Below are 25029 nucleotides of genomic sequence, written 5' to 3' on the forward strand. Positions count from 1 at the left end.
CACTTGGGGGTAAGGAAGGGGAGATGATGGACTCAAGAGAAGTAGAGAAAGGAAGGGGAGATGCTGGACACAAGAGGAGCATGGAAGGGAAGGGGAGATGCTGTCCACCTGGGAGTAGATCTTTGAGCCACCCAAGGGTTGAGAGGTGCACAGCTGAAATGTTTTCTAGGTTTCCACACCCCTTTAACTGATCAATGAAACTCTCATACCCCCTTTCTAAGCCATATGCCCACTAGTGACTACTGACAAGTACATATGTCACTGGTAGCCACTAGCAGTGCCAACTACTAATATGTTACTAAAATGACTGCAGCACACTGGTATTGCATTTTCTTCACCTGAAAGAATTGTGCTCAAAGAGAATTTTCTCATGTTTCACTTACCAATTTGGAACTCGCTTCCTCACCAATTTAGTTTGTTCAAAAATGACTTTTTATTTCGAACGGCTCTACATTTTTTCTATTTAAGAAATATTTAGATTTGAAGTACTGGAAATTATTGCTACTGTTAGAATTGCTTATCCTAGGGTCTGCCTAGTTTTGGAATCTGCTTAGAACCTTACGGTATTTGTATACCTACAAGAGTAATTGCAAATGTAAAGTACATATGCATAAAGGAATCCTGTGCAGCAGGAATGGATCCTCAGAAGCTTAGCTGAAATTGGGTGGCGGAGCAGGTGGGGGGAAGAGGGGTTGGTGGTTGGGAGGCTAGGATAGGGGAGGGCAGACTTATACGTCTGTACCAGAGCCGGTGATGGGAGACGGGACTGGTGGTTGGGAGGTGGGAAATACTACTGGGCAGACTCATATGGTCTGTGCCCTGAAAAAGACAGGTACAAATTCAAGATATGAGTTTATCTTGGGCAGACTAGATGGACCATGCAGGTCTTTTTCTGCCGTCATCTACTATGTTACTATGTTACTATGTATAGTTCTGGTATGAGGTGCTAGCATAGCTTTATTAATGCTTCTACTGTTGACCTGGGGGTCCTTTTACAAAGGCGCGCTGAAAAATGGCCTGCGGTAGTTTTGGCCACGCGCAGAATCATTTTTCAGTGCACCTGTAAAAAAGCCCTCTTTTTTTTTTTTTTCTGAAAAAAAAAATCAAAATTGCCGTGCGTCCATTTTGGGTCTGAGATCTTACCGCCAGCCATAGACCTAGCGGTAAAGAATTTGGGCGGTAATGACCTACGCGCGTCAGATGCCACTTGGCGCGTGTCCAATACGCGCACCAGAAAATAAAAAATAGTTTTCAGACGCACGCCAAAAATGAAATTACCGCAAGAGCCACGCAGTAGTCGGGCGGTAAGTCCATTTTGGTGTACGTTGGGCGCACGTAGCCACCTACGTGGTTTAGTAAAAGGGGCTCTTGAAATTTACCAACCTTAGAGGGTATAAACTCAGCAGGGTTACCATATGGCTCCAGAAAAAGGAGGACAGATTGAGCCAGTATGGGTTTTACTTCCATTGCTTTCAATGGAAGCAAAACCCGGACTGGATCAATGTGTCCTCCTTTTTCTGGAGCCATATGGTAGCCCCTTACAAACACACATGCAGTGTCTGAGTACTGTGCACAAGACATCAATGGTGACAAGCTGGAAAAGGAGATTGCAATTAGTGTTTCTATTTCTGTTCAGCAACATTGAATGTCTTCCATTTCATCTACAAAGCTTTTCTTCATTTTTTTTATAAGACATTTTGGGAGCACTAATTAAAGAGGAGGATTCAAGCTGCTGGCAGAGCCCTCTTGGTTAAATGGACCTGAGTTTCTGACAAGTGAAAAAAGACAAAATTAATCACAGACTAAGATACAAAGTCCTGTGTTTCCCGCATTTGGTAGCAAAAGCGAATTTTAAATGATATTTAGCCATGCTTGATTTGTACCAAGTAGACAGGTTAGAAATTAATGAAATGAAATGAAACTTATGTGAGAATGGCTGCTCTTCAGTTACTGTGGCTTGGAGTGTGGATATAGGCCTTAGGGACAGCTTCAAAGCTAAGAAATTTACTCGACTGCGATATTTCTAATGAAATAAAAGTACAGTACAGTCTCGATTATCTGACCTTTGCTAATTCGACTTTTGCTAATCCAACCATTCGGCATATCAGACAGAACCCCCCAGCAGTGGCGTACCAAGGGGGGGGGGGCGGTGGGGGCGGTCCGCCCCAGGTGCATGCCGCTGGGGGGGTGCCGCGCGCCGGTCAGCTTAATTCGTTTCCATGCTCCCTCTGCCCCGGAACAGGAACCTGTTCCGGGGCAGAGGGAGCATGGAAACGAACGAAGCTGACCGGCGCGCGGCACCCCCCCCCCAGTGGTATGCACCCAGGGGGGGTTCTTCCCCGGGGGGGGGGGTCGCACTGCACCAGGGGGGTCGCTGCACCCGGGGGGGGGCGCATTGGCAATCCGCTCTGGGTGTCAGCCCCCCTAGGAATGCCACTGACCCCCAGTTACATTATTGTGTCTCTTCCCATTTTCCAGTGTAGCACAGAGGGAAGTTTCGTGCCCAAGACCATTTGTTTCAGACCCAGGACCCTGCTCTTACAGCCTCTGCTTTGTTTTCCATATTATCCGACTTTTCACTTACCCGACAACGGGTTGGTCCCATTTACGTTGGACAATTGAGACTATACTGTACTTATCTTATCCTAAAAGTATAGGTGGGGGGGGGGGGGCAGGAGAAGCTCCTGCCCAGTTAAATTATGTTGGCCAGATACAGAGCAGATGCTGATTGCTTTAACCAGCACAATACTATCCGGTTAGTGCTAGGGTGTTTTAGGGGCAAAATCAGGACAGAATTGGAAATGATCCAAGCACTGCAGATATTCAATGCCAATACCCGGATAGCTAACAGAGCGTGTTGACCCACATATACCCCCTAACTCTGTACAAGTCGCCAAAAATTGTACGCACAAATTTGGATGCATGCCTAATTTGCATGTGTAATTTAATTGACTAAAGAGCTAATTAGCACCAATAATTGACTCTTTAACAAGCAATTATTGGCAGTACTTAGATTTAATTTAAATTTACGTGCGTAAATTTAGGGGCAGGATCCGTGCCTAAAATTTATGTGCCTTCTGAAAAAGGGAGGTGCAGAAATGGGCAGGTCATGGGCAGAAGGGGAGCGTTCCTAACATTTACGTTTGTTGTTATAGAATAACAGGGATACTCGCCTAATGTAGACACGTACATTTGCATCATAGGTGGTGTAGAGGTGGGACTCACATGCTTGTAACTTGTAGAATGCAATATGTAATGTGTATATCTCCGAAACATAGGTGCACACTAACATCAACTCTATGGTTGATATAAGTGCTCGTACCTAACTTATAGGCATGTAGTCATCTACATTCCTTTATCGAGCAAGCTTCTACCAGGCACCTAGTTATAGAATTACCCCCACCCCCACACAAAAATTATATAATTCCAACAATTCAGCAGAAAGACTGGATCTGCAATTCACCTCTCATGAAAACATGCTAGCAGCCTCCCTAGGTCTTTTGGAGCTGAGGATGTGGTGGAGATAGCTTTCACATCCCAGGGAAAGAGGAAGTCCCACCTAGCAGCACTCAATGGAGAAACCCAGTGGCCAGACTTAAAGTCCGAATTAGCCAGGCTTCCAGAGAGAGCTGTGGTTTGTGATTTCTGATCGAGGACTGTCACTGCAATGGCTGGGCTGATATAAAACAAGAGAAAGGCCAGGTAGTTGAAAATGAAGGCTTTTGGCACCATAGCCCAGTGAAAGCTCAAAGGAACAGGAAGGAAATATGTGGGTCCCTAAAAGAAAAGATTTTTGGTGTATTATAGTCTTGCCTCAAACATTTTCTGACTCTGGTCTAGTGTTAGTGGGAGCTGCAAGTCAGGACCCTGCAAGAGTGCTTCCTCCCAGTCCAGCCTCAAGGATATGGGGTACAATGTGGCTGCCTACACACCTTTACAGGCATTGCCATGAGGAAGAGGTGCCCCAGGATTAAATATGATATTATCACAAAAAGATTCTTTGCTTTCTAGCATTTGAAACTGCTGAGCAGTTTCTCTTCTAGAATCATGTTAACACCTTTTTCCTTGGAGAACTGAAGCAAAATCAATCATAGATTTTTCTGGTATCTATAGGTCAACCTAAAGCATATTTGAATCACAACATTTAAGTGTTTAGGTTCCATGAAGGAAAATGTTAAAATATTGATTTATGTCAGCAGTTCCCAGTGTTGATCCTCGTGACTCTCCAGAAGATCAGGTTTTCAGAGTAGGAAACTAAAGTAATACAGTTTGGAGAGGGGTTCTGTGGATATCTGAAATACAATCCCGTTTGTCAGGCTGAAAGGATTAGAACTGAAAACCACCCACTGAAATAAAAATAAGGGGCCCGATATTCAGCTGGCATCGATCAGCTTTTTAATAACAGTCGCCGGTGTCAAATCCAGAAATTCAATGCCAGGCCATGTCCAGACACTGGCATTGAATTTCCAGATTTCCGGAGCCAGCTAACGCATAGCCGGTTAAATGCAGTATTCAGCATTAAATTGGTTATGGGTTACCGCACAAACAATTCTTAGAATCACTATGGATTGAAATTCCATGTGTAAAGGGGAAAAGGATAGTGATAGGAGTGTACTACCGTCCGCCTGGCCAGGATGAACAGAAGGATGCAGAAATGTTAAAGGAAATTAGGGATGCAAACAAACTGGGCAACACAATAATAATGGGTGATTTCAATTACCTCGATATTGACTGGGTAAATGTAACATCGGGGTACGCTAGGGAGGTAAAATTCCTTGTTGAAATCAAGGACTGCTTTATGGAGCGGCTGGTACAGGAGTCGATGAGAGAAGGAAAAATTCTAGACCTAGTCCTTAGTGGAGCACATGATCTGGTGCGGGAGGTAATGGTGCTGGAGCCGCTTGATAACAATGATCATAATATGATCAGATTTGATATTAGCTTTGAAGTAAGTATACATAGGAAATCAAATACATTAGCGTTTAACTTTAAAAAAGGAGACTATGATAAAATGAGAAGAACGGTGAAAAAAAAATTAGAGGAGCGGCTGCGAGGGTCAAAAATTTACATCAGGCATGGATGCTGTTCAAAAAACACCATCCTGGAAGCCCAGGCCAAATATAGTCCGCGTATTAAAAAAGGAGGACGGAAGACCAAACGACAGCCGGCGTGGTTAAAAAGGAAGGTGAAGGAAGCTATTAGAGCTAAAAGAAAATCCTTCAGAAAATGGAAGAAGGAACCGACTGAAAGTAATAAGAAACAGCATAAGGAATGTAAAGTCAAATGCAAAGCGCTGATAAGGAAGGCTAAGAGGGACTTCGAAAAAAAGATTGCGTTTGAGGCAAAAAACACATAGTAAAAATGTTTTTTAGGTATATTAAAAGCAAGAAGCTGGCAAAAGAATTGGTTGGACCGTTAGATGACCGAGGAGTGAAAGGGGCGATCAGAGAAGACAAAGGCGTAGCGGAGAGATTAAATTACCTTCATGACTCAACTTCATTTACCTCTTCCTGTTACAGCAAATTCCAAGGACCCTTACCTTTATTATTCACTCACTGTTGCTCTTTACGATACCTATACGTTTACTATTTTTTTTAAAAATTACATTATTATGTTATTTTACTGAACTATATTACATTTTTACGTTATTTAACTGAACTGTAGTTTGCCCTACGGTCTTGTAAGCCACATTGAGCCTACTATTGGTCAGAAAATGTGGGTATAAATGTGTTAAATAAATAAATAAATAGATAAAATAAATTCTTTGCTCTCGGTCTTCACCGAGGAAGATTTGGTGGGATACCGGTGCCAGAAATAGTACTCAAAGTTGACGAGTCGTAGAAACTAATGAATTCTCTGTAAACCTGGAGGATGTAATGGGCAGTTCTGCAAACTGAAGAGTAGCAATCTCCTGGACCAGATTGTATTCATCCCAGAGTACTGATAGAACTGAAAAATGAACTTGCGGAGTTATTGTTAGTAATATGTAATTTATCCTTAAAATCGAGCGTGGTACCAAAAGATTGGAAGGTGGCCAATGTAACGCCAATTTTTTAAAAAGGTTCCAGAGGAGATCTGGGAAATTATAGATCAGTGAGTCTGACGTCGGTGCTGGGCAAAATGGTAGAGACTATTATAAAGAACAAAATTACAGAGCATATTCATAAGCATGAATTAATGAGACAAAGTCAACATGGATTTAGTGAAGGGAAATCTTGCCTCACCAATCTACTACATTTCTTTGAAGGGGTGAACAAACATGTGGATAAAGGTGAGTTGTTTGATATTGTGTATCTGGATTTTCAGAAGGCATTTGACAAAGTACCTCATGAAAGACTCCAGAGGAAATTGGAGAGTCATGGGATAGGAGGTAGTGTTCTATTGTGGATTAAAAACTGGTTAAAAGATAAAAAACAGAGAGTAGGGTTAAATGGTCAGTATTCTCAATGGAGAAGGGTAGAGTTACTGGGGTTCCCCAGGGGTCTGTGCTGGGACTGCTGCTTTTTAACATATTTATAAATGACCTAGAGATGGGAGTAACTAGTGAGGTAATTAAATTCGCTGATGACACAAAGTTATTCAAAGTCATTAAATTGCGGGAGGATTGTGAAAAGTTACAAGAGGACCTTACGAGACTGGGAGACTGGGTGTCTAAATGGCAGATGACGTTTAATGTGAGCAAAGTGATGCATGTGGGAAAGAGAAACCCGAATTATAGCTACGCCATGCAAGGTTCCACATTAGGAGTCACAGACCAAGAAAGGGATCTAGGTGTCGTCATTGATGATACGTTGAAACCTTCTGCTCAGTGTGCTGCTGCGGCTAAGAAAGCAAATAGAATGTAGGTATTATTAGGAAAGGAATGGAAAACAAAAATGAAGATGTTATAATGCCTTTGTATCACACCTCGAATATTGTGTTCAATTCTGGTCGCCATATCTCAAAAAAGATATAGTGGAATTAGAAAAGGTGCAGAGAAGGGTGACGAAAATGATAAAGGGAATGGGACGACTTCCCTAGGAAAGGCTAAAGCGGATAGGGCTCTTCAGCTTGGAGAAAAGGCGGCTGAGGGGAGATATGATAGAGGTCTATAAAATAATGAGTGGAGTGGAACGGGTAGATGTGAAGCGTTTGTTTACGCTTTCCAAAAATACTAGGACTAGGGGGCATGGGATGAAGCTACAATGTAGTACATTTTTCTTCAGTCAACTTGTAATTAAACTCTGGAATTTGTTACCAGAGAATGTGGTAAAGGCGGTTAGCTTAGCGGAGTTTTAAAAAGATTTGGACGGCTTCCTAAAGAAAAAGTCCATAGACCATTATTAAATGGACTTGGGGAAAATCCAATATTTCCGGGATAAGGAGTATAGAATGTTTTGTACTTTTTTGGGATCTTGCCAGGTATTTGTGACCTGGATTGGCCATGGTTGGAAACAGGGATGCTGGGCTTGATGGATGTTTGGTCTTTCCCAGTATGGCAATATTTATGTACTTATTGGACTAAGTTTTAATGTGGTCCTATTTATGTGGTTACCTGGCCAGTTAAATACTGACTGCGCTCTTAGAATGCCCCCAGAATAGCCGGTTTTCATTTCAGCACTAACCAGTTATTTTCAGCTGCACTAACCAGTTAAGTGCCACTGAAAATTAGTGGTTAGCCCCGAACAGGCGATTGAACCGGGCCGGAGCCATTTTGGCCAGTTAAATCTCTTTGAATATTGAACCCACAATTCATTCACCTTATGTTATCCAAATATAGCTTCTGCAGCAAACTCACCAGGACACGATCCCCAAGTCGCAAATCTTTGTCTGCTTTCTTCACAGACCCGCTGTCTGACAGATTCGAACCCGATTCATTTCCAGTCTTCATGTTGCTGTTCAAGACATTTTCCCTCAAGGGCATAATCCAGAGTTGTAAGAGGGGGTGTGCAGAGTTCCTGAGTGCAGTGAAAGTTCTGGGCTGTCAGGGACTCTTACGGAATGTGCATCGCTCCCTGAGCCTCTGCGTGGGCTGGCGTGTTAGCTTGGAAGGGCCGCGTGAAAATTCCTTGCATGGGTGGCATTCAAAATAACGCACCCCACCCACCGACCCATCATTCTTGCCCACGAGGTCGTCAAGAACCACTCCTGCCCACTGGCCTGGGGCAAACTGCGTCTCTCCCAGATACTGGATCACACCGGGCTTCACCCCATTCACCCAGACCCGCTCGCCAACCACAAAGTCTCCAAGGAACTCATCGCCCACCTCCGTAACTTTTGCACTCGCTTTCTCGGCATTGGGTGGAGGAGTGGTGTTCTGTTTATGCAAAGGTGACCCTGAAACAAACAAAAAGAAAAGGAAAAAAATGCAATGTTATAATAAGAAAGGCAAAACTAAGAAACCAGTAATTACTGAACTCTAGTGCAGTGGATTAAAGCAGGCGTTGTGCCCACCCACAGTGTGTGAGGCATTTTATATATTCTCAGAGCAATCGTACAGTCCTAAATACAGCTGCACCCTGTGTTTATGGAGCAGCGTCTCAAACATTCACAGGCCGCCAATGAAAATGAGACATATTTAGTTACAGAGGAGAGCCACCCTTGCTGTTTTAATCCTTTTGTCATTAAAGTTAACCATACAAAAGAGTCTGGTTAATTATGCAAGATATTTCTACCAATTTCAGTGTTTAGAGAAACAAATGTTCCTTATTCACAGAAAGATTTGTGTTTGGTAGTCTAAGCTTTTGTCTGGACTACTGTAATACACTCTACCTGAACCTGTCCCTCATAGAATGCAGCAGTCGGGTTAACTGAGGGTAGTGGGAGGAGAGACCCTACTCAATCGACATTTGAAAAACTCCATTGGTTACCAGTATGTTCTAACTGACACTGAGGGGTTTGCATTTTTTTTTTCATTTCATTTGGGGTGTTTTCTTTTATATTTAGAATATTCCACTTTACAATAATCTATACTAAACCAAACCCTGTCCCATGGGTCAGCTGGCACCATCTACTATAATAAAACTCACCCTCAATGTTCTGAGGACACTGAGGTCAGTGAAGCCAAGCTCTGACTTCCTTCAAAAAGATTCGAAGGTTCGTGGTGGTGAAGCCACCAAAATCGCTCCGGGCCCCGCCCTCGAGGGCGGAGCAATGGCAGAACAACGAAGGGGTTGGCAGGGAGGGAGGCAGGGAGGCGGGGGGGGTGGGAAATCGCTCTGGGCCCCGCCCTCAAGGGCGGAGCAATTGCAGAACAACGAAGGGGTTGGCAGGGAGGGAGGCGGGGGGTGGGAAATTGCTCCGGGCCCCGCCCTCGAGGGCGGAGCAATGGCAGAACAACGAAGGGGTTGGCAGGGAGGGAGGCAGGGAAGCGGGGGTGGGAAATCGCTCTGGGCCCCGCCCTCGCGTCATATGTCATGATGTTGGGGGCGGAGCAATGCCAGAACAACTAAGGGGTTGGCCAGGGAGGGAGGGAGCGGGGTGTTGACGACGAAAACCTTGCTAGCGCCCGTTTCATTTGCTCTGAAACAGGCTTCTTTTACTAGTTTTTTTTTTTTTTTTTTCAAAATTTTCCATTATACAATATTCAATCAATCTTGAATATAACACGATACATGCAATAATAATATCATCTTTACTTACAAAAACAAAATTCTAAGAAAAAAAACAAGGGGTATAATAACTATCGTCCACAAATAAATGTAATTGACCCAAGAGGGAAAGAAATATATATTTATGAGCTAATTTAACAAAGCTCAATCAAAATATTAATCAACAGATTGCGTCATATTCAGAATGACCTACTCCAAGCTGCTATACAGTGTTTCATTTGGTTCTAAATTCTCACAATCACACCCTCTTTGCTTTTCAAAAAGTCCTCCAATTGACTAGGCTCAAAAAACTGAAATTGTTTTGTTTGGTGTAAAATTCTACAAACACAAGGAAACTTTAATTGAAAATTTGCACCAATTGCTACTACCCTTGAACGGAGTAGTAAGAATGACTTTCGTCTCTTCTGGGTTTCCCTGGCAAGATCCGGGAAAACCCTTACTTTGGAGCCCAAAAATAAAGAATTAAGATGTCTCAAGGACAGCCTAAGCACTGCATCTCTATCTATCTCTAGAGCGAATGTCACCAACAAAGTTAACCTTTGGGTGACCACCTCCAAAGAAGATTCTAGGAACTCAGTTAGATTCATTCCACCTGTAGGATTTAAGTTATCAAGTATTTTACCAGTACTCTGTAAATAACATGCTCTTGTAATAGGTGGTAATGAACTATCAGTCATTCCCAGAACCTCCACTAAATATTTCTTAACCATTTGTACAGAAGTAATAAGTGGCGATTTTGGAAAGTTTATAATACGCAGGTTAAGTTTCTTTGACTGGTTCTCCAAATACTCCAAGCGCTTAGAGGCAAAACACCTGTCCTTAATCAAAGATTGTTCCACAAGTTCCATTTTTGCAAATTTTTCAGATAGAGTTTTGACCTCCTTGGCTTGGTAATCATTAACTTGCAACTGTTTTAATGCAGTTTCGGCTATAACCTTGATACTTTCAGTATTCTTTGCTATCAAAGTCTGTAAAGCATTGAGAGTGGAAGAATTCAGTTCCCAAAGTGACTCTAATGTCACTACAGCAGGTTTTTCTTTTCCCTCAAAAACCAGTCGGGGTGCTCTAGCAGTTTGTTCCAGGATACTCACAAGTGTAGTAGAAACTACAGGAGCAGAACTATCCTCTGGAATATTCAAGCTGGCAGCGTTTGTTCCAATTTCGTGTAGGTTCCCTCCCTGAATGCTCTCTTCTCCAAACGGGGTTTGAGCAGCAGGACTCATCACGAAGCGCTCACTTCCTGGTTGAGGGGGCGCTGCACGCAAAACGGGCTCAAGGAAGCCCGTTAACACTGTCGGCCAGCTCTGATACGCTGGCTCCAGCAGCAGGGGTAGAAGTCACTTCTGAACCGGAGGCAATTCCAAACCGCTCGAGCGTCGGCTGTTGGAGCGAGGGTCTACTTCCAGGGAGAGAGGGAGTCTCCCTGACCTTCCCCCGTCTCTTACCCATCGTAATCGGCAGGCAAGAGTCTCGTTCCAGCGTTTGCTAGAGGTAGGTTGCAACGCGTCCGCTGACGCCGATCATACCGCGGCCATCTTGGATCTTGCAGATCTTTTTTTTGGGGGGGGGGCCTTTTACTAGTTTTTAAATAAAGAACCAGCAAGGAAGCAATGACTGGGGATTCTTCTTGCTCCTCTTTGGACTCTGGACATCCCCTGGGGAAGGGTCTGGAAGGGTCCAGAGAGGATGGCAGAAAGCCTTGGGGGAGGGGGGATTTCTTTTATGAGGAGGTGTATCTATAGCTAAATCAAAACACTAGTATAACATCCACCCAAACTGAGACATCAATAAATATTTAAACAAGTTCCCAAAAATACTGTGTAAAAAAAGAAAAGTGCCCACAACTTATCTTCCATAAAACGTCACCGCAGACGGTATTCAAGGCAGGCAGTTTTCAGAAACATAGTTCAAATAAGGTGACACAGTTCAGCACAATTCTGTAGACCCTAACATGGGCTGCTTGTTTCGCCAATAGCTGCATCAGGAGGAGGAACTTAACCAACATTGCAGTTGCTCAAGATGGCAACCAGGAAGAAAAAGATACCAACAGAATCAGTTTGGGTGGATGTTATGTTAGTGTTTTGATTTAGCAATAGATTCACCGTTTTTTTTAGAACAATTGTTTTTGCTCCATGATTGTGTAGATGCGTAAAGTACACATACTCATTTATACCTTTTTCAAAGGTGTATATTTGCATGAGAGAATCTGTGTGTTGCTGGGAGGGACACATTTTCCTTTTATAAAATAAGCATTTAAAAATAATTTTAGGTGCCCTGTTATGAAATTACCCCTCCTCATGACTAATTTAATATGCTTTTGGAAAGCAGTAAGTGGTGGTGGTTTTTCATAAAACTAAATTGTGTCCTGTGGCTAGTTCTGTATTTTACTGGCATCACTGAGGTTTTTGTTGAGAAGCAAAAGAGGCTGGTCACACTGAAGGCAATCACAGTCAGAGGCAACTCACTAAAACCCCACGCTGTTCCAAATAGAACTCTAAAAATAGTGCTGGATCAGCGTGGGTTTGACCACCCCTATGATCAGAGATAATAGCATCCAAATTTATGTGTGCTGTTATCTCTGATCATAGGGTAAAGTGAGGGAGGATTGTGCCTGAGCGCAATCTTCCCGCACTTCTTTGACAGGTCTGGGCTGTCAAAACCCAAGACCTGTCAAACACAGGGGCTGGAGGTCCCTGGGACCATCAGACCCCAAACAGCATGGCCTGGTGGCCTAGTACCCCCAACCGAGCCAGCAACATGTGGGCTGGAGGTCTGGTGGACCTCGAGTCCACCCGATCTCCCCAACACAAGTTCAGGGGGGGCTGAAGAGCTGGTGGATCTCCAGCCCCTAGCCCCCCCCTAGCATCCCCTCCAAGTAAAGCCCTGGTGACCCAGTGGGCAGCGAATTAACCTCCCCCCCACTGGCCTGGTGGTCTAGCGGCCCTCTTCCCTGCCCCTCTGTACCTTTGTTGGAGGAGGGAGATAGACTCCCTCCTCTTCCAGCAGTGCTGCCTCGAAAATGGCAGCACCCAGCCCTGCCCCAGTGCATCCTTCACACCATATAAGGGAGGGTGAAGAAAAAAAAACACCAGTATGGTAAAAGTTAAATGGGTGTTAATTTAAATACCACTGAAGAAGCCTGTAGCATTGCTTGTTGTTTTTATTTATGAATTTTTATTAAGCTACTATTAATCAGTGGTATAGTTTAATAGTTTAAGAAATGTTGATAAACCACCTTTCATAACTATCTGCCCAGTTAAATCGAACTGTGCGGGCTGGCTGACAACATTCAGCAGCACTTGAATATCAGGCTTTTACCAGCCATTTTGTAAGTAGGCCGGAGACGGTGTCCGGAGGCGGAAGGGTTACCATATGGCTCCAGAAAAAGGAGGACGGATTGAGCCAGCCGGGTTTTACTTCCACTTCCAAAGTAAAACCCGGCTGGCTCAATCCGTCCTCCTTTTTCTGGAGCCATATGGTAACCCTACCAGGGAGGAACTGGCAGCTATGCGCATGCTGGCAATATTCAGTGCCATGACCACAAAACTAAGCAACCAAACAAACAGGAACTCATAAATAGCAGGCCCTAACTTTGTTGTTTAGCTCTGTGTGTGCCGGCCCTGAATATCATCCAGCAGCTGCCACATGACGAATTAGCCCTGGGTATTCAATGCTGGTGCCCAGACTCACCATGGGCTGAATATCGACCGGCTAATAAATAAATAAAAGAACACAATCTTGTGTACCCAGGATAAATATAACCTAGAACCTAGTATATTGTGCTTCTGCCTTCCACGTCTCTTTCCCTTCCGTGCCTTCCCCCTGCACAGAAACCCTTCCTCTCAGACGTGCTGTACAGCGTTGGAGGAGACAGACACAAAGGGAATGCTGAAACCACAAAATTGCAGGTTAAGAGGAGACGCAGTCATTTCTGCATCTTCTTTCCAACAGTACATTTTCTTTCTACTTAAATATCTGAAAGAAAGAGACCCCCACCCCCAGCCAATTCTCAGGCACTCAAAACACAGGAAAAAAGGCTTAGTGTGAAATACGTTAAAGTGGGTTATTTTATTTATTTATTTATTTATTTATTTATTTTATTTTCAGGAGGGAGCATTCCGTGGGCAGGGAATGAGTGTGGAAATGTTATCCAGCAAGTGTACATAAGTACATAAGTAATGCCATACTGGGAAAAGACCAAAGGTCCATCGAGCCCAGCATCCTGTCCCCAACAGCAGCCAATCCAGGTCAAGGGCACCTGGCGAGCTACCCAAACGTACAAACATTTTATATATGTTATTCCCGAAATTGTGGATTTTTCCCAAGTCCATTTAGTAATAGACCACTACTAAATGGACTTGGGAAAAATCCGCAATTTCGGGAATAACATGTATAAAATGTTTTGGGTTCTGATTAGCGCACAGCAATGCAAGAGCCCTTAGTGCCTCCTAAATAGAAGATGGTAAATGCTCTAATGTTATTTCTTTGCAAGTCCTGTGCACCAATGGGACCAAAAAAAGAAAAAGATAGAAAACTCCTTAATACACTGCCATGTAAAACGTAGGCTTAGCGTGAAGGAAAGCCCCAAGTTAAAACACAGTAAGCCCATATTTTAAGGTGTTTCAGTAAAAATACCTCTTAGCTATTTCTTATCTATGTTGTTAAACTGTTAAATTGAGGAGGTTTTGGTATTGTGATGCATATCACACCTGCTACAGATTTGTGCTGAATCTGTGGCCTTATTGCTGTAAGGTGACAGTGCCAGAGTAGGCGTGTCCATTATGTGTCATTACTCAGGAAGTGCAGGAAAGTCACCCATGGAGCTAAAGCTCCAATCTACATCTTGAGGCAGAAGAAAGCTCCAGTTTTCACTGTGAAGCAGTAGAAAAACCACCTGTTTCTGGTGCTGCCAAGATCTGTTAGCCTGACATTTGAGCCCTTCAGAACAGTGCTGACATGCTAGTAAACTTCTGTAAGGGAATAGCAGTTAAAAACCCACCAGCTCAAGCAAGGGGGATCATGATGAGCACAACACAAGGAGGAACAAACAGCGTGTACTCAACCAGTGTATGAGCAGATCCAGCAACTACATCAAAGAAAATGAAAACCAGACAGCTCAGAGGCCAACCAACCTCTGGCGTGTCCAGACAAAGAAAAAGCTTCTCCTACAGCTCTTATGCCCCGATAATCAAGTCCCCGTGCTGTTCAGAAACAGCGCTCTAAAAATAGCTCTGTAATAGCACGGGGAATTAACTCCCCAATGATCAATGTTAATAACATGCAATTTATATGCGTTATTAACATTGATCATCCTCCCACACTTGTTTGACAGATCTGGCCCCTAGACCCCCCCCCCTCCCAAAATGAGGCCCTGGTGGCCTAGTGCCCCCCCAAGCACCCACACCCCCCTCCCCGCCATGAGGACATGTGGCCTTGTGCCCCCCCCCCAAGCACCCCCCCCTCTTATATGGTAGGGAAGCCCCACCCAGTGCATTGGGCTGTCAGTGGCGAATCTATGACTTATTGATATGCCATCTTGAAGTCAATATTAGCCCTAAAAACAGGAGTAAAAATAACAGAAATGATTTTCTGAATACCTCTCTTTCTAAACCTACCAGAAATAATTTAAAGAAGGGCAATGAGGGGGAGCAAAATCTTCCTCAAGTTTCAAAGTCTGGGCCTTTTAGTACAAACACAAACGTACATTTATAGAAGGTTTTATCCCAATGGTATTATAAGCAACTGACTAGATTAGAAACTGCATTTGATAGGACTGATCATGTTCTTTTGTTAAGAACTTTTCATGATTTGAGAATTCGAGGACAAGTTTTGCAGTGGCTTGATTCATATTTAACAGGAATATCTTTTAAGGTTAAGATACGAAATTCCTTTTCTGATAAATTGAGGTGTTCCACAGGGCTCAGCTGTATCTGCCCTGCTCTTTAACTTGTGTATGTGCATCACTGATTTCAGTATTTCAGGGGTTGAATGTGTCCTTTAGAATGTATGCCAATGACATACAATTTTCTTCCTCTTAAGAAGGACTTGCAAGACCCATGTCTTAAATCAACATTTTGTCTTGATAAGATCACAGATTGAATGGATCAGCATAGGCTGTCCCAAAATTTGGCAAAGACTGAAATCCTGCAGTACCTACAGTTTTAAAATCTCAAGAGGAGGATTTTATAGTTACACTAGTAAAAAAGCCCCGTTTCTGATGCAAATGAAATGGCTAGCAAGGTTTTCTTCTGTGTGCATGTGGGAGTGTGTGTGTCCCTGCCCTCTGCCCTCTCTCCCTTCCCCTGTGCTGTCTGTCCTCTCTGTCCCCTCCCCCCTCGGAGTCAAGTCCTTCAGTGTTAAGTTTCCTGCTGTGCTGTGTTTATGTTACAGAGATAGTGAGGGCTTCTGCCCTCTCTCCCCTCCCCCTCTGAGTCCTTCACTGTTACAGAGAGAGCGATTTGATTCGTGCTTTGCTGTGTTTTCCTTCACTGTTTGTGTTACAGAGAGAGCGAGGGCGGGGCAGACACATGGTGAAACCGGATATCTCTCCCCCTTCACACTTCCGGCTGGAGGCTTCATTTAGAACGTTGGTGGTGCCTTTATATAGAGAGATCTTGTTTTTCGAATCTTGGGGTCATGTTAGACTCTAATCTCACAATGCAGAAATAAATTGATCAGATGATTTCTACATTCTTTTTTCAGCTTTGTCTTTTCAGTAAGCTGAGAGGGATGGTGCCTGCCTCGGATTTTCGTATGATCGTGCAAAGCCTGGTATTAACGAGAATTGATTATTGTAATTTGTTACATTTGGGGATGTCATTTGCAAGTTTCCAAACTCTGCTGCAGGTTGTCCAGAATGCAGCAGCACATTTGCTTGTGGGAGTTCAAAGATCTGCTCATATTACTCCAGTTTTATTTATTTGTTTGTTGCATTTGTATCCCACATTTTCCCACCTTTTTGCAGGCTCAATGTGGCTTACAGTATGCCGAGTGGCGATCGCCATTTCCGGAATGAGAAATACAAAGTGGTATTGCGTTAAGTACATAGATGGTATGGTAATTTACAGATTAAATTAGATAATCAGTCATTTCGGTGTGAGAAATAAGGTGATAGGTGTTAACGTTCGTTAGTGATAGAGTTACTGAAGCAGTCAGGTATAGAGAGTTCGGTTTTGTCTAGTTCTGGAAGAGTTCGTTGTCTGGTATTTAGGATGGATCATTGTGGTATGCCTTTTTTGAACAGGTTGGTTTTTAGTAATTTTTCGGAAGATTGTTAGGTTGTGCGTTGTTTTTATGGCATTTGGTAATGCGTTCCATAGTTGCAGGAGCCAACTTTTCAAAATTATTGGGGGGTGCTAAGCCCAATGAAAATAACCCCTCCTTGGACACATTCAAGGAATTTTCTCAATATTGAGGGTGCTCAAGCACCCACAGCACCCACAGAGTCGGCTCCAATGTGCTAATGTAGGAAAAGCTGGATGCATATGTTGATTTATATTTAAGTCCTTTGCAACTGGGGTAGTGGAGATTCAGGAATGTGCGTGCTGACCTTTTTTGTGTTCCTGGTTGATGAGTCTATGACATATATACCGGGGCCTCACCGTGAATGATTTTATGGACCAGTTTTGAAACAGTTTCACTGGTTACCAGTGACATATAGAGTTATTCGAAAAAACTGATTGCAGTGTTGTTTAGAGTCTGTAATTCGTAAAGTGTTACTAAAATATAATGTGACTCTAAAACTCAGTTTATAAAGATATGTGCTCAACAGGTGGAGAAAACCCTCAAAAACCTGGGACTAGCAGTCGCAGGTTTTGGAGCGGAGTTACTGTTGTTATAAGTAACACTCGCCCAAGTTCTATCATCGGGTGAAAAAACTCCACTTTAACAAAGTATTGTCCTAAACGACTGTGTTTTTAAATAACAGCGTAGTTTTGATGAAACACTATCTTAAATAACTGTGTTTTTAAATTACAGCGTTAATGGTTGAAAAATGAATTAAACACTCTCTTATCTTAATTTCCCAACGGGGGCCACTGCCGTTTCACTCTTTCAACAGAGCTTCCTCAGGGGTAGAGTGTAGGGCGCAATGCTAGCGCAGTGCTGTAATTAGCTAAACGGAGCGCCAGCTTTAGCAAAATGCCACTGTACCTGTATATTTTTTTTAAATGTTTTGAATATGTACCAACCAAGGCAATCTTTACGATCTGAAATGGCAAACAACTATGTATTCCATCAATTACTACATATCCCTGCCCACACTTGTATCTCTCTTTTGTTGAGTCCTCCTTCTTTCAGAGGAATTAAATGCAAAGGTATTCAAGAAAGGTCTGTAATATTTCAGTTGGTGAAATGTTGGAATCTGCTTCCAGTAGATACTAGGACATCTGTATCCTACACTCTTTCGGAAACAGCTAAAATCTTATTTGTTCTCCGAATTGTTGTTATTTATTTATTTTGCTGCATTTATAGCCCACATTTTCCCACCTATTTGCAGGCTCAATGTGGCTTACAATATGATACAAGTACAATCACATTGATTTTTGTTATAATTACATCTTTCAGCTTAGAGAGATCTGGTGTTGTATAGCATTTGTTTGTGTTGTTAAATCCACTCTGAACCAAATTTGAGGAACGGTAGTGGGCTACAAATACCCATCATGCTTGTACACCAGCATTTTTGATTGCTGGACCTACTTTGTGGAATAAGCTTCCAGGGGAACCTGAGACTTTGTGTGAATAGACAACAGATTAAGAAATATTTGAAAACTTACTGTTTCGTGAAAGCTTTCTTGGAGAGATCATTTCAGGCTGGACTGAAGCACTCATTTGAGAGATGAATGAATTCAAACTGGTTTTAAGAATTTTTACTTGAATCGGTGGATGTGTACGTGAGGCTGGAGGGTTGATTGATGTGCCTCTGAAAATCCAGGTATGACCTGATGAGCAGAACTAATCAAAAAAGGCGCAGCTCCTTTCCACATAAGTTTTGCTTAATATAGGATCCTTGATTGCAAGCTTTCTAGGAGCAGGAAAATACTTCCCGTATGTGAATTTAACTCGCCTCGAGCTACCAATGAAAAAGCAAGAGCTAAGACCAAATTCATTTTAGGCAAACCAGTCTTTGTCGACATGTCTATAGATACAATTTAAGGCTGGCCCTAGTTCCCTATGAAAGGAAACAGGCTAATCCAATCCAAACTTTATCCAATATAGTTCTGATTTTGTTTTACAAAAACACCAGTACGATCAGAACTACATGTTCATGTATGCATTGGGACAAATCAAGGACAGGATTAGCCTATCCCTTGTGGCATGAAGCCAGGTGGAAATTATAGCAGGATAAAAGGCACAAAGGAAGCATCTATGGCGACTTCTTCCTCGTGTTCTGAGTATTTTTTTCTCAGGTCCCAGTGAATTTCTTTTTTTTTTTTGTGCTAAATACTGGTAAATTTCTTCTCTTCTGGCAGTGGCTTTTCTGCAAAACCCAAATATTTTCCCCAGGCTATGTGCTCTCCAGAGGCCAAAATAATTTAGAGGGTGAACCAAGCCCATTATTGTTAGAAGGACATGTCAGAAATTGGAGCTGCCAAGGAAAAGAGAAATCTAGACATATTGCCATGTTACTATAGCAACAGAGAGAGAGAGAGAGAGAGAGAGAGAGAGAAGGTGCATGACTTTCCTAGGAAATAGGGACAAGATGTTTTTAAGATTTAACCAAAATGTTTGGGATTATTACCATTCTGGCAGTGAGGAACTAGACCATCTGTTTTCACAAGAAGAACAGTAGATAAATCAATAGTCTGTGCCAGCTTCGGTTCTCCAGAGACTTCTCCCTTTCAGAAATTCTAGGCTTCCTGTCCTTGTAACTATGTCATATTACCCACACTTTTCAGACTATGATACAACTGCGTAATGGATTTTGCTATAAACTGGATACTGGCAAAGCTATTAGTCAATGGGGTAATGAAACTTGGACGAAAAAGCAGGCCAGAGCCTGGGAAAGGGTATTAACTAGACGGTCTCTTCTGCTCCAAACCATGGATGACTGATGGCCAGGATCTAGGGGGCTGAATGTCCGTCAGATTTACAACTTCAGTCCCAATTACACAAAAACAAAGAAGAAAGCTGAAGGGCCTGTTCATGTCCATCAAGGCTAATCTCTGGCAACAATATTACAGTGAGTTATATTTAATCAACATATTTGAGTCTGATTAATTTCTTAGCATAGACAAAACACGTCATAAATTTGATGGATTCCTCCCATGATTCCTTCACAAGAATTGCACCTTCATATCATAATCACGGTTTATATACCTAATCGTTCTCATTCTCTATGTTAGACTCTTTTACATCTAGAAATGTCCAAAAGGAAGGTCATGAAAAAGAGAGAGAGAGAGAGATCAATCTTGGCCTGACACTAAATACATCAGAGAGTTTAAAACTGGCAATGAAGATGATATACAGTATCCCCTGAATTCAATATAAAGCATGGTGAGTTGCGCATGTTAAATTGGGTGCCTGCCCAATTTACACAAGCACCTTAATTGTGTAATGAACCAATCAGAGAGAATAATTTGTTGATAGCAACCAATTATCAGCACTAACGGGCAACAATTGCAATGTACACATGCATCTTTTTAGGTATATTCTAAAAAGAGGGGGCGTGGCCACGGGAAGAGTGTGGGCGTTTCAGGAGCGTTCCTCAAATTTACGTCCGTGATTATAGAATTCGGGGGAATGTGCCTACATTTAGGCATGGGTATTTACAACAGGTTTTCAGTGGCTTAAATGGCTGCACCAAAATGTAGGCACGTTCCACGGCCCTATGTACTATTCTATAAACCATGCCTAACTTTAGGTGCGGTTTATAGAATAGCACTAAGTGCTATTTTTGGACGCACCTATTTTTTAGATGCCATTTACAGAATCTGGCACTATATGCAATAGGGGTAATTCTAAAACAGTGCACCTATGTAGTACCTATTCTATATAGGAAAGTGAACACCTACTTTCCATTGATAGAGTATTAGAATAACTGGGTACATATGTGCATAGATGTGCGCACGGCTGGCATAAGAGCATGCGCCTAAATGCCAGAGATCCACGTGTAATTCATATTCACCAACACAATCAGAGGCCACGGAAACGTGAAAGAAAGATACAGAAATTGTCCCAGTTGTACTGGACTCCACCAGCCAATTAAGAGCACTTTTCAAACCCACTGCCCAAATCACTTTGTCTTGAAGCATCTTTCCTCAAGTTTAAGTTGGCCCTCAAAACGTATTTGTTCCAAGATGTTGTCGGGTGGAAGCCAGGTTGAGGGTGGCAACCACCAAGATGATGGCACTCCTTCCATCCCCCATATGCTGTGCTTGCTCTGTTATTACTCTTTCTACCTGCCTTTCCTCGTCGAGTTTTCTTATCGTCTTCTTCCTTTCCCATCTGTTTTATTGGCGTTCCTTTCCTAATTTCTATTTTTATTTGATATGCGCCCATGAAGAGCAGTCATTAACATTGCTTTTGACTTGTAACCACTCGCCCCCACCTACCCTCCTCTCCTCTTTCCTCTACACATTAATTGATTTGCTTGCTTTATTTTTGTCTATTAGATTGTAAGCTCTTTGAGCAGGGACTGTCTTTCTTCTATGTTTGTGCAACGCTGTGTACGCTTTGTAACGCTATAGAAATGCTAAATAGTAGTAGTAGTAGTAGTATATTAAGCAGGGGTGTAGCCAGACTTCGGTGGCAGTGAGATCCAGAGCCCGAGGTGAGGGGGCACATTTTAGCCCCTCCCCCGGCACCACCGACCCCCCCCTGCCATTGCCAACACCCCCCCGCCATTGCTGACCCCCCCTGCCATTGCTAACCTCCGCCGCCGCTGTCACCACCACCACCTTGACCCCCCCTGCTCATGACCCCTCTTGACCCGCCTTCCAGCCACCAACCCTCCCCTGCCGTCGTCTACCTTTGCTGGCGGGGGACCCCAACCCCCACCAGCTGAGGTCCTCTTCTTCCTTCGTTCTCTTTCTGAGTCTGACATCCTGCACTTACAATGTGCAGGACGTCAGACTCAGAAACAGAACGAAGGAAGAAGAGGACCTCAGCTGGCGGGGGTTGGGGTCCCCCGCCAGCAAAGGTAGGCAACGGCGGGTTGACGGTGGAAGGGGGGGTCGAGAGGGTCATCGGCAGGGGGGTCCAGGGCCAAATCTACGGGGGCCCAGGCCCCCGTGGCCCCACGTAGCTATGCCCCTGATATTAAGTTATAATATACCATAAACCTTAGTGTTCTCTAAATTTATGTGTGTAAGTGTGAGTCCTGCCAACACTCTGCCCAGACTCTGCCTAAGTGTACACTCACCTGTCAAATATGCGCTAATTTACAAAATATCACTTTGGCACATTCTTGGTATTTACATACATATGTGCACATATATGCGTATATATGCCAGTATTCTTTCTAATCATTTATGCACATGATTGGCACATAAATGTTAGCACTTCCTTTATAGAATTACCCCCTATATGCAATAAAAAAAGATCCACCAGTAAAACCAGGGGCAGACTGAGTACTCTGGGCCCCCGCTATGCTGCCGGGCCGCCGCTATGCTGCCGCCCCCCCCCCACCATGCTGATGTTGCCCTGCCCCCCCCCACCATGCTGCTGCTGCCCCCCACCATGCTACTGCCACCACTAGTGCCCCCACCCCTGCCGTGGCTGCCTCCCTCCCACCATGTTGTCGCTGTCCCCCCCTACCTTGAAGGGCCCTGGTGGTCTAGTGGCTGTGGCTTCTTCGGGGGCAGGAAATAAATCCCCTCTATCCTGCCCATCCGCTGCCTCTACTCTGCCCAGTGCGGCACCGTATTTACAAAATGGCTGCCAAGACTTCCCACGGTAGTCTCACCTCTCGCAAGACTATGTCAGGAGTCTTGCCAGCCAATTTGTAAACACAGTGGTGCAACTAGGGAGAATAACGGCAGTGGCCACTAGATCACCAGGGCCTTGTGGGGACTGTAGTGTGTGGCGGCAGGCAACTGGGCAGAACCTCTGGGCCCTCGGGAACTGCCCGGTTGCCTGAATGGTCAATCCGCCCCTGAGTGTTATTAAAATTATTTGATAGAATCACTCAACCTAGCCTCTTATATTGGAGGGAGGTCTTTGGTCTGTCATCAACAGAGAGTTGGTAATACCAAGTCCAACAGACACAAAACACAGGTAGTACTGTAGATGATTGAAATAAAGACTACCTTTTATTTCAATCATCTACAGCTCTACCTGTGGTTTATTCTGTTCTGTTCTATTCTGATGCTTCTATACCGCCTTTAATAAAGTCTTCAAAACAGTTCAGCAAAGATGAATATCCTAGTCAAATATGATAAACACGTTCATTTTGATTCAAACGTCAAAAATAATCCTACGAAATAAACAAGTAAGACTTTTTAAAACTTTACAAAATAAACTATAATTAGAGATTAAGTGTAAAGATATTGGTAAACTGTTCCATATTTTTGGACCCTGGAAAGAAAAAGCGTGTTTCAATTTGATTTCAATTTCATTTTCTTTATAGAAGGAATATCAAGTATCAGATTTTTTTGAACTTCAGATGGTAATAATTGCCCCACCATAACCAAATTCATATCATGAACGCACTTATAAATTTGACAAGCAATTTTAAACTGAAAACACAATTCCACTCTCAACCAAAGTAATTTTCCAAAAGAGGACTAACCGCTAAATTTTCCTAAACCAAAAATCAGTCGATCAGCAGTATTTTGCAAAAGCTGAAGATGATTCAGTTGCTATTTACTAATATTACAATATAATGAATTGCAATAATCAAGTAATGAAATTAAAATGGTCTGTGCAATGAACTCCAAACTGCCCAGAATGGGAGAGAATCCCAACTGCATCAGACACATCCCAATAATGGATACAGAACATTTCCCCTTCCAGTTGACTAAGCACAAAAAAAAAAAAACAATATTTAAATTCTGATGTCTTGTCAGTAACAGAACACAAATTTCCTAAGCTTTCAGACATTTTGAAGCCAATATTAAGTATTGTGGTCAGTGATTTATCTACTGGATATCTTTACTTAGCTAACAGATAAAGATACCCAGTTTACTCTAGGATAGCTGTCTTCAGAAATGAAAGTTAAATGGATAAATTTAGCAGGACAGCATGAATAGTCACTGCTATTCAGCTAAACTGAAGCTGTGCCCTGGTCCAGCTCGTGAAGGGGGGAGGGGAGGTGTAAGGAAGGGAAATATTTAAAACCAAACTCCTGAAGTTACCCAAATAAATGTTTGACTATCAACCTCTTTGTGACATAACAGAAAACCCTTTAAAAACCTGCAGTCGACTCCTAACAAAGCTACCAGATGATAAAACCACTCTCAGGACTCAAATAGTTACAACTCCATCTGTAGAAAGGAAGTAAAGTAGATATTAACATGGGACCCTGGAACACCAATACACCTTCCATTAGAAGATGCAGATTAGAAAACAAAACAAAATGGACTCCAACAAGAAACAACACATCAGCAGAATCCCCCACTTTAGCTAGATGGAAATGACACATCAGCAGAATCTCTACGGACTGTGGTTATGGTGATTTCTGAAGCAGACACAGCTCATTTCAAGTCATTGCTAAGTATATTTCTGCTCAGCACAGACAGATTAAGGTGAAATCCTGCTAGGATGCCATTAGAGAGCAAAGCTTTCTGGGACTCCTTTTCATGCCAGGGTGACTCTGCAACAGAACCCCCATCAGGATCTTCAGCAGGGTGACATGGCAATCAAGTAATAGAATAACATTTCAGCACAGGGAAATAGAGACTTCCCATAGGTCACCCAGGATAGGTCTAATTGTACATATCCATAACATAAGAACATAAATGTTGCCATACTGGGACAGACCAAAGGTCCTTCAAGCCTAGTAACCCATTTTCAAGAACAGCCAACCCAAGTCACAAGTATCTGGCAAGATCATAGAACAGTAAAACAGATTTTATGCTGCTTATCCTAGAAATAAGCAGTGGATTTTTCCCAAGTCCATCTTAATAATGGCTTATAGACTTTTAGGAAATTATCCAAACCTTTTTTAAAGCCTGCTAAGCTAACTGCTTTTATCACAGTCTCTGGCAACGAATTCCAGAGTTTGCTCGTTAAGTGAAGAAATATTTTCTCCGATTTGTTTTATGTATTACTTAGTAGCTTCATTGCATGCTCCCTAGTCCTTGTACATTTAGAAAGAGTAAACAAACGATTCATGTCTACCCGTTCCACTTCACTCATTATTTTATAGACCTCTGTCATATCTCCCCTCAGCCATCTCTTCTCCAAGCTGAAGAGCCCTAGCCACTTTAGCTTTTCCTCGGTCCTGTTAGGACTGCTGTTCGTGCTTCCCCCTAAACAGATCATTTTCCCTGATAGTGGC

The 25029-nt window shown here is 43.0% G+C and overlaps 1 protein-coding gene across 1 annotated transcript in view; it reads right to left on the bottom strand.

The window, feature by feature from the left end:
• CLIP2 (CAP-Gly domain containing linker protein 2) overlaps window positions 1-25029 on the bottom strand; it is a 198584-nt gene that overhangs the window by 115910 nt on the left and 57645 nt on the right. The window contains 3 exon segments of the mRNA XM_030185837.1: window positions 7778-7930; window positions 7933-8005; window positions 8007-8316. Of these exon segments, the coding sequence (XP_030041697.1) occupies window positions 7778-7930; window positions 7933-8005; window positions 8007-8316 (536 nt within the window).

Source organism: Microcaecilia unicolor, chromosome 13 (genome assembly GCF_901765095.1).
Source record: "Microcaecilia unicolor chromosome 13, aMicUni1.1, whole genome shotgun sequence".
Taxonomy (NCBI): domain Eukaryota; kingdom Metazoa; phylum Chordata; class Amphibia; order Gymnophiona; family Siphonopidae; genus Microcaecilia; species Microcaecilia unicolor.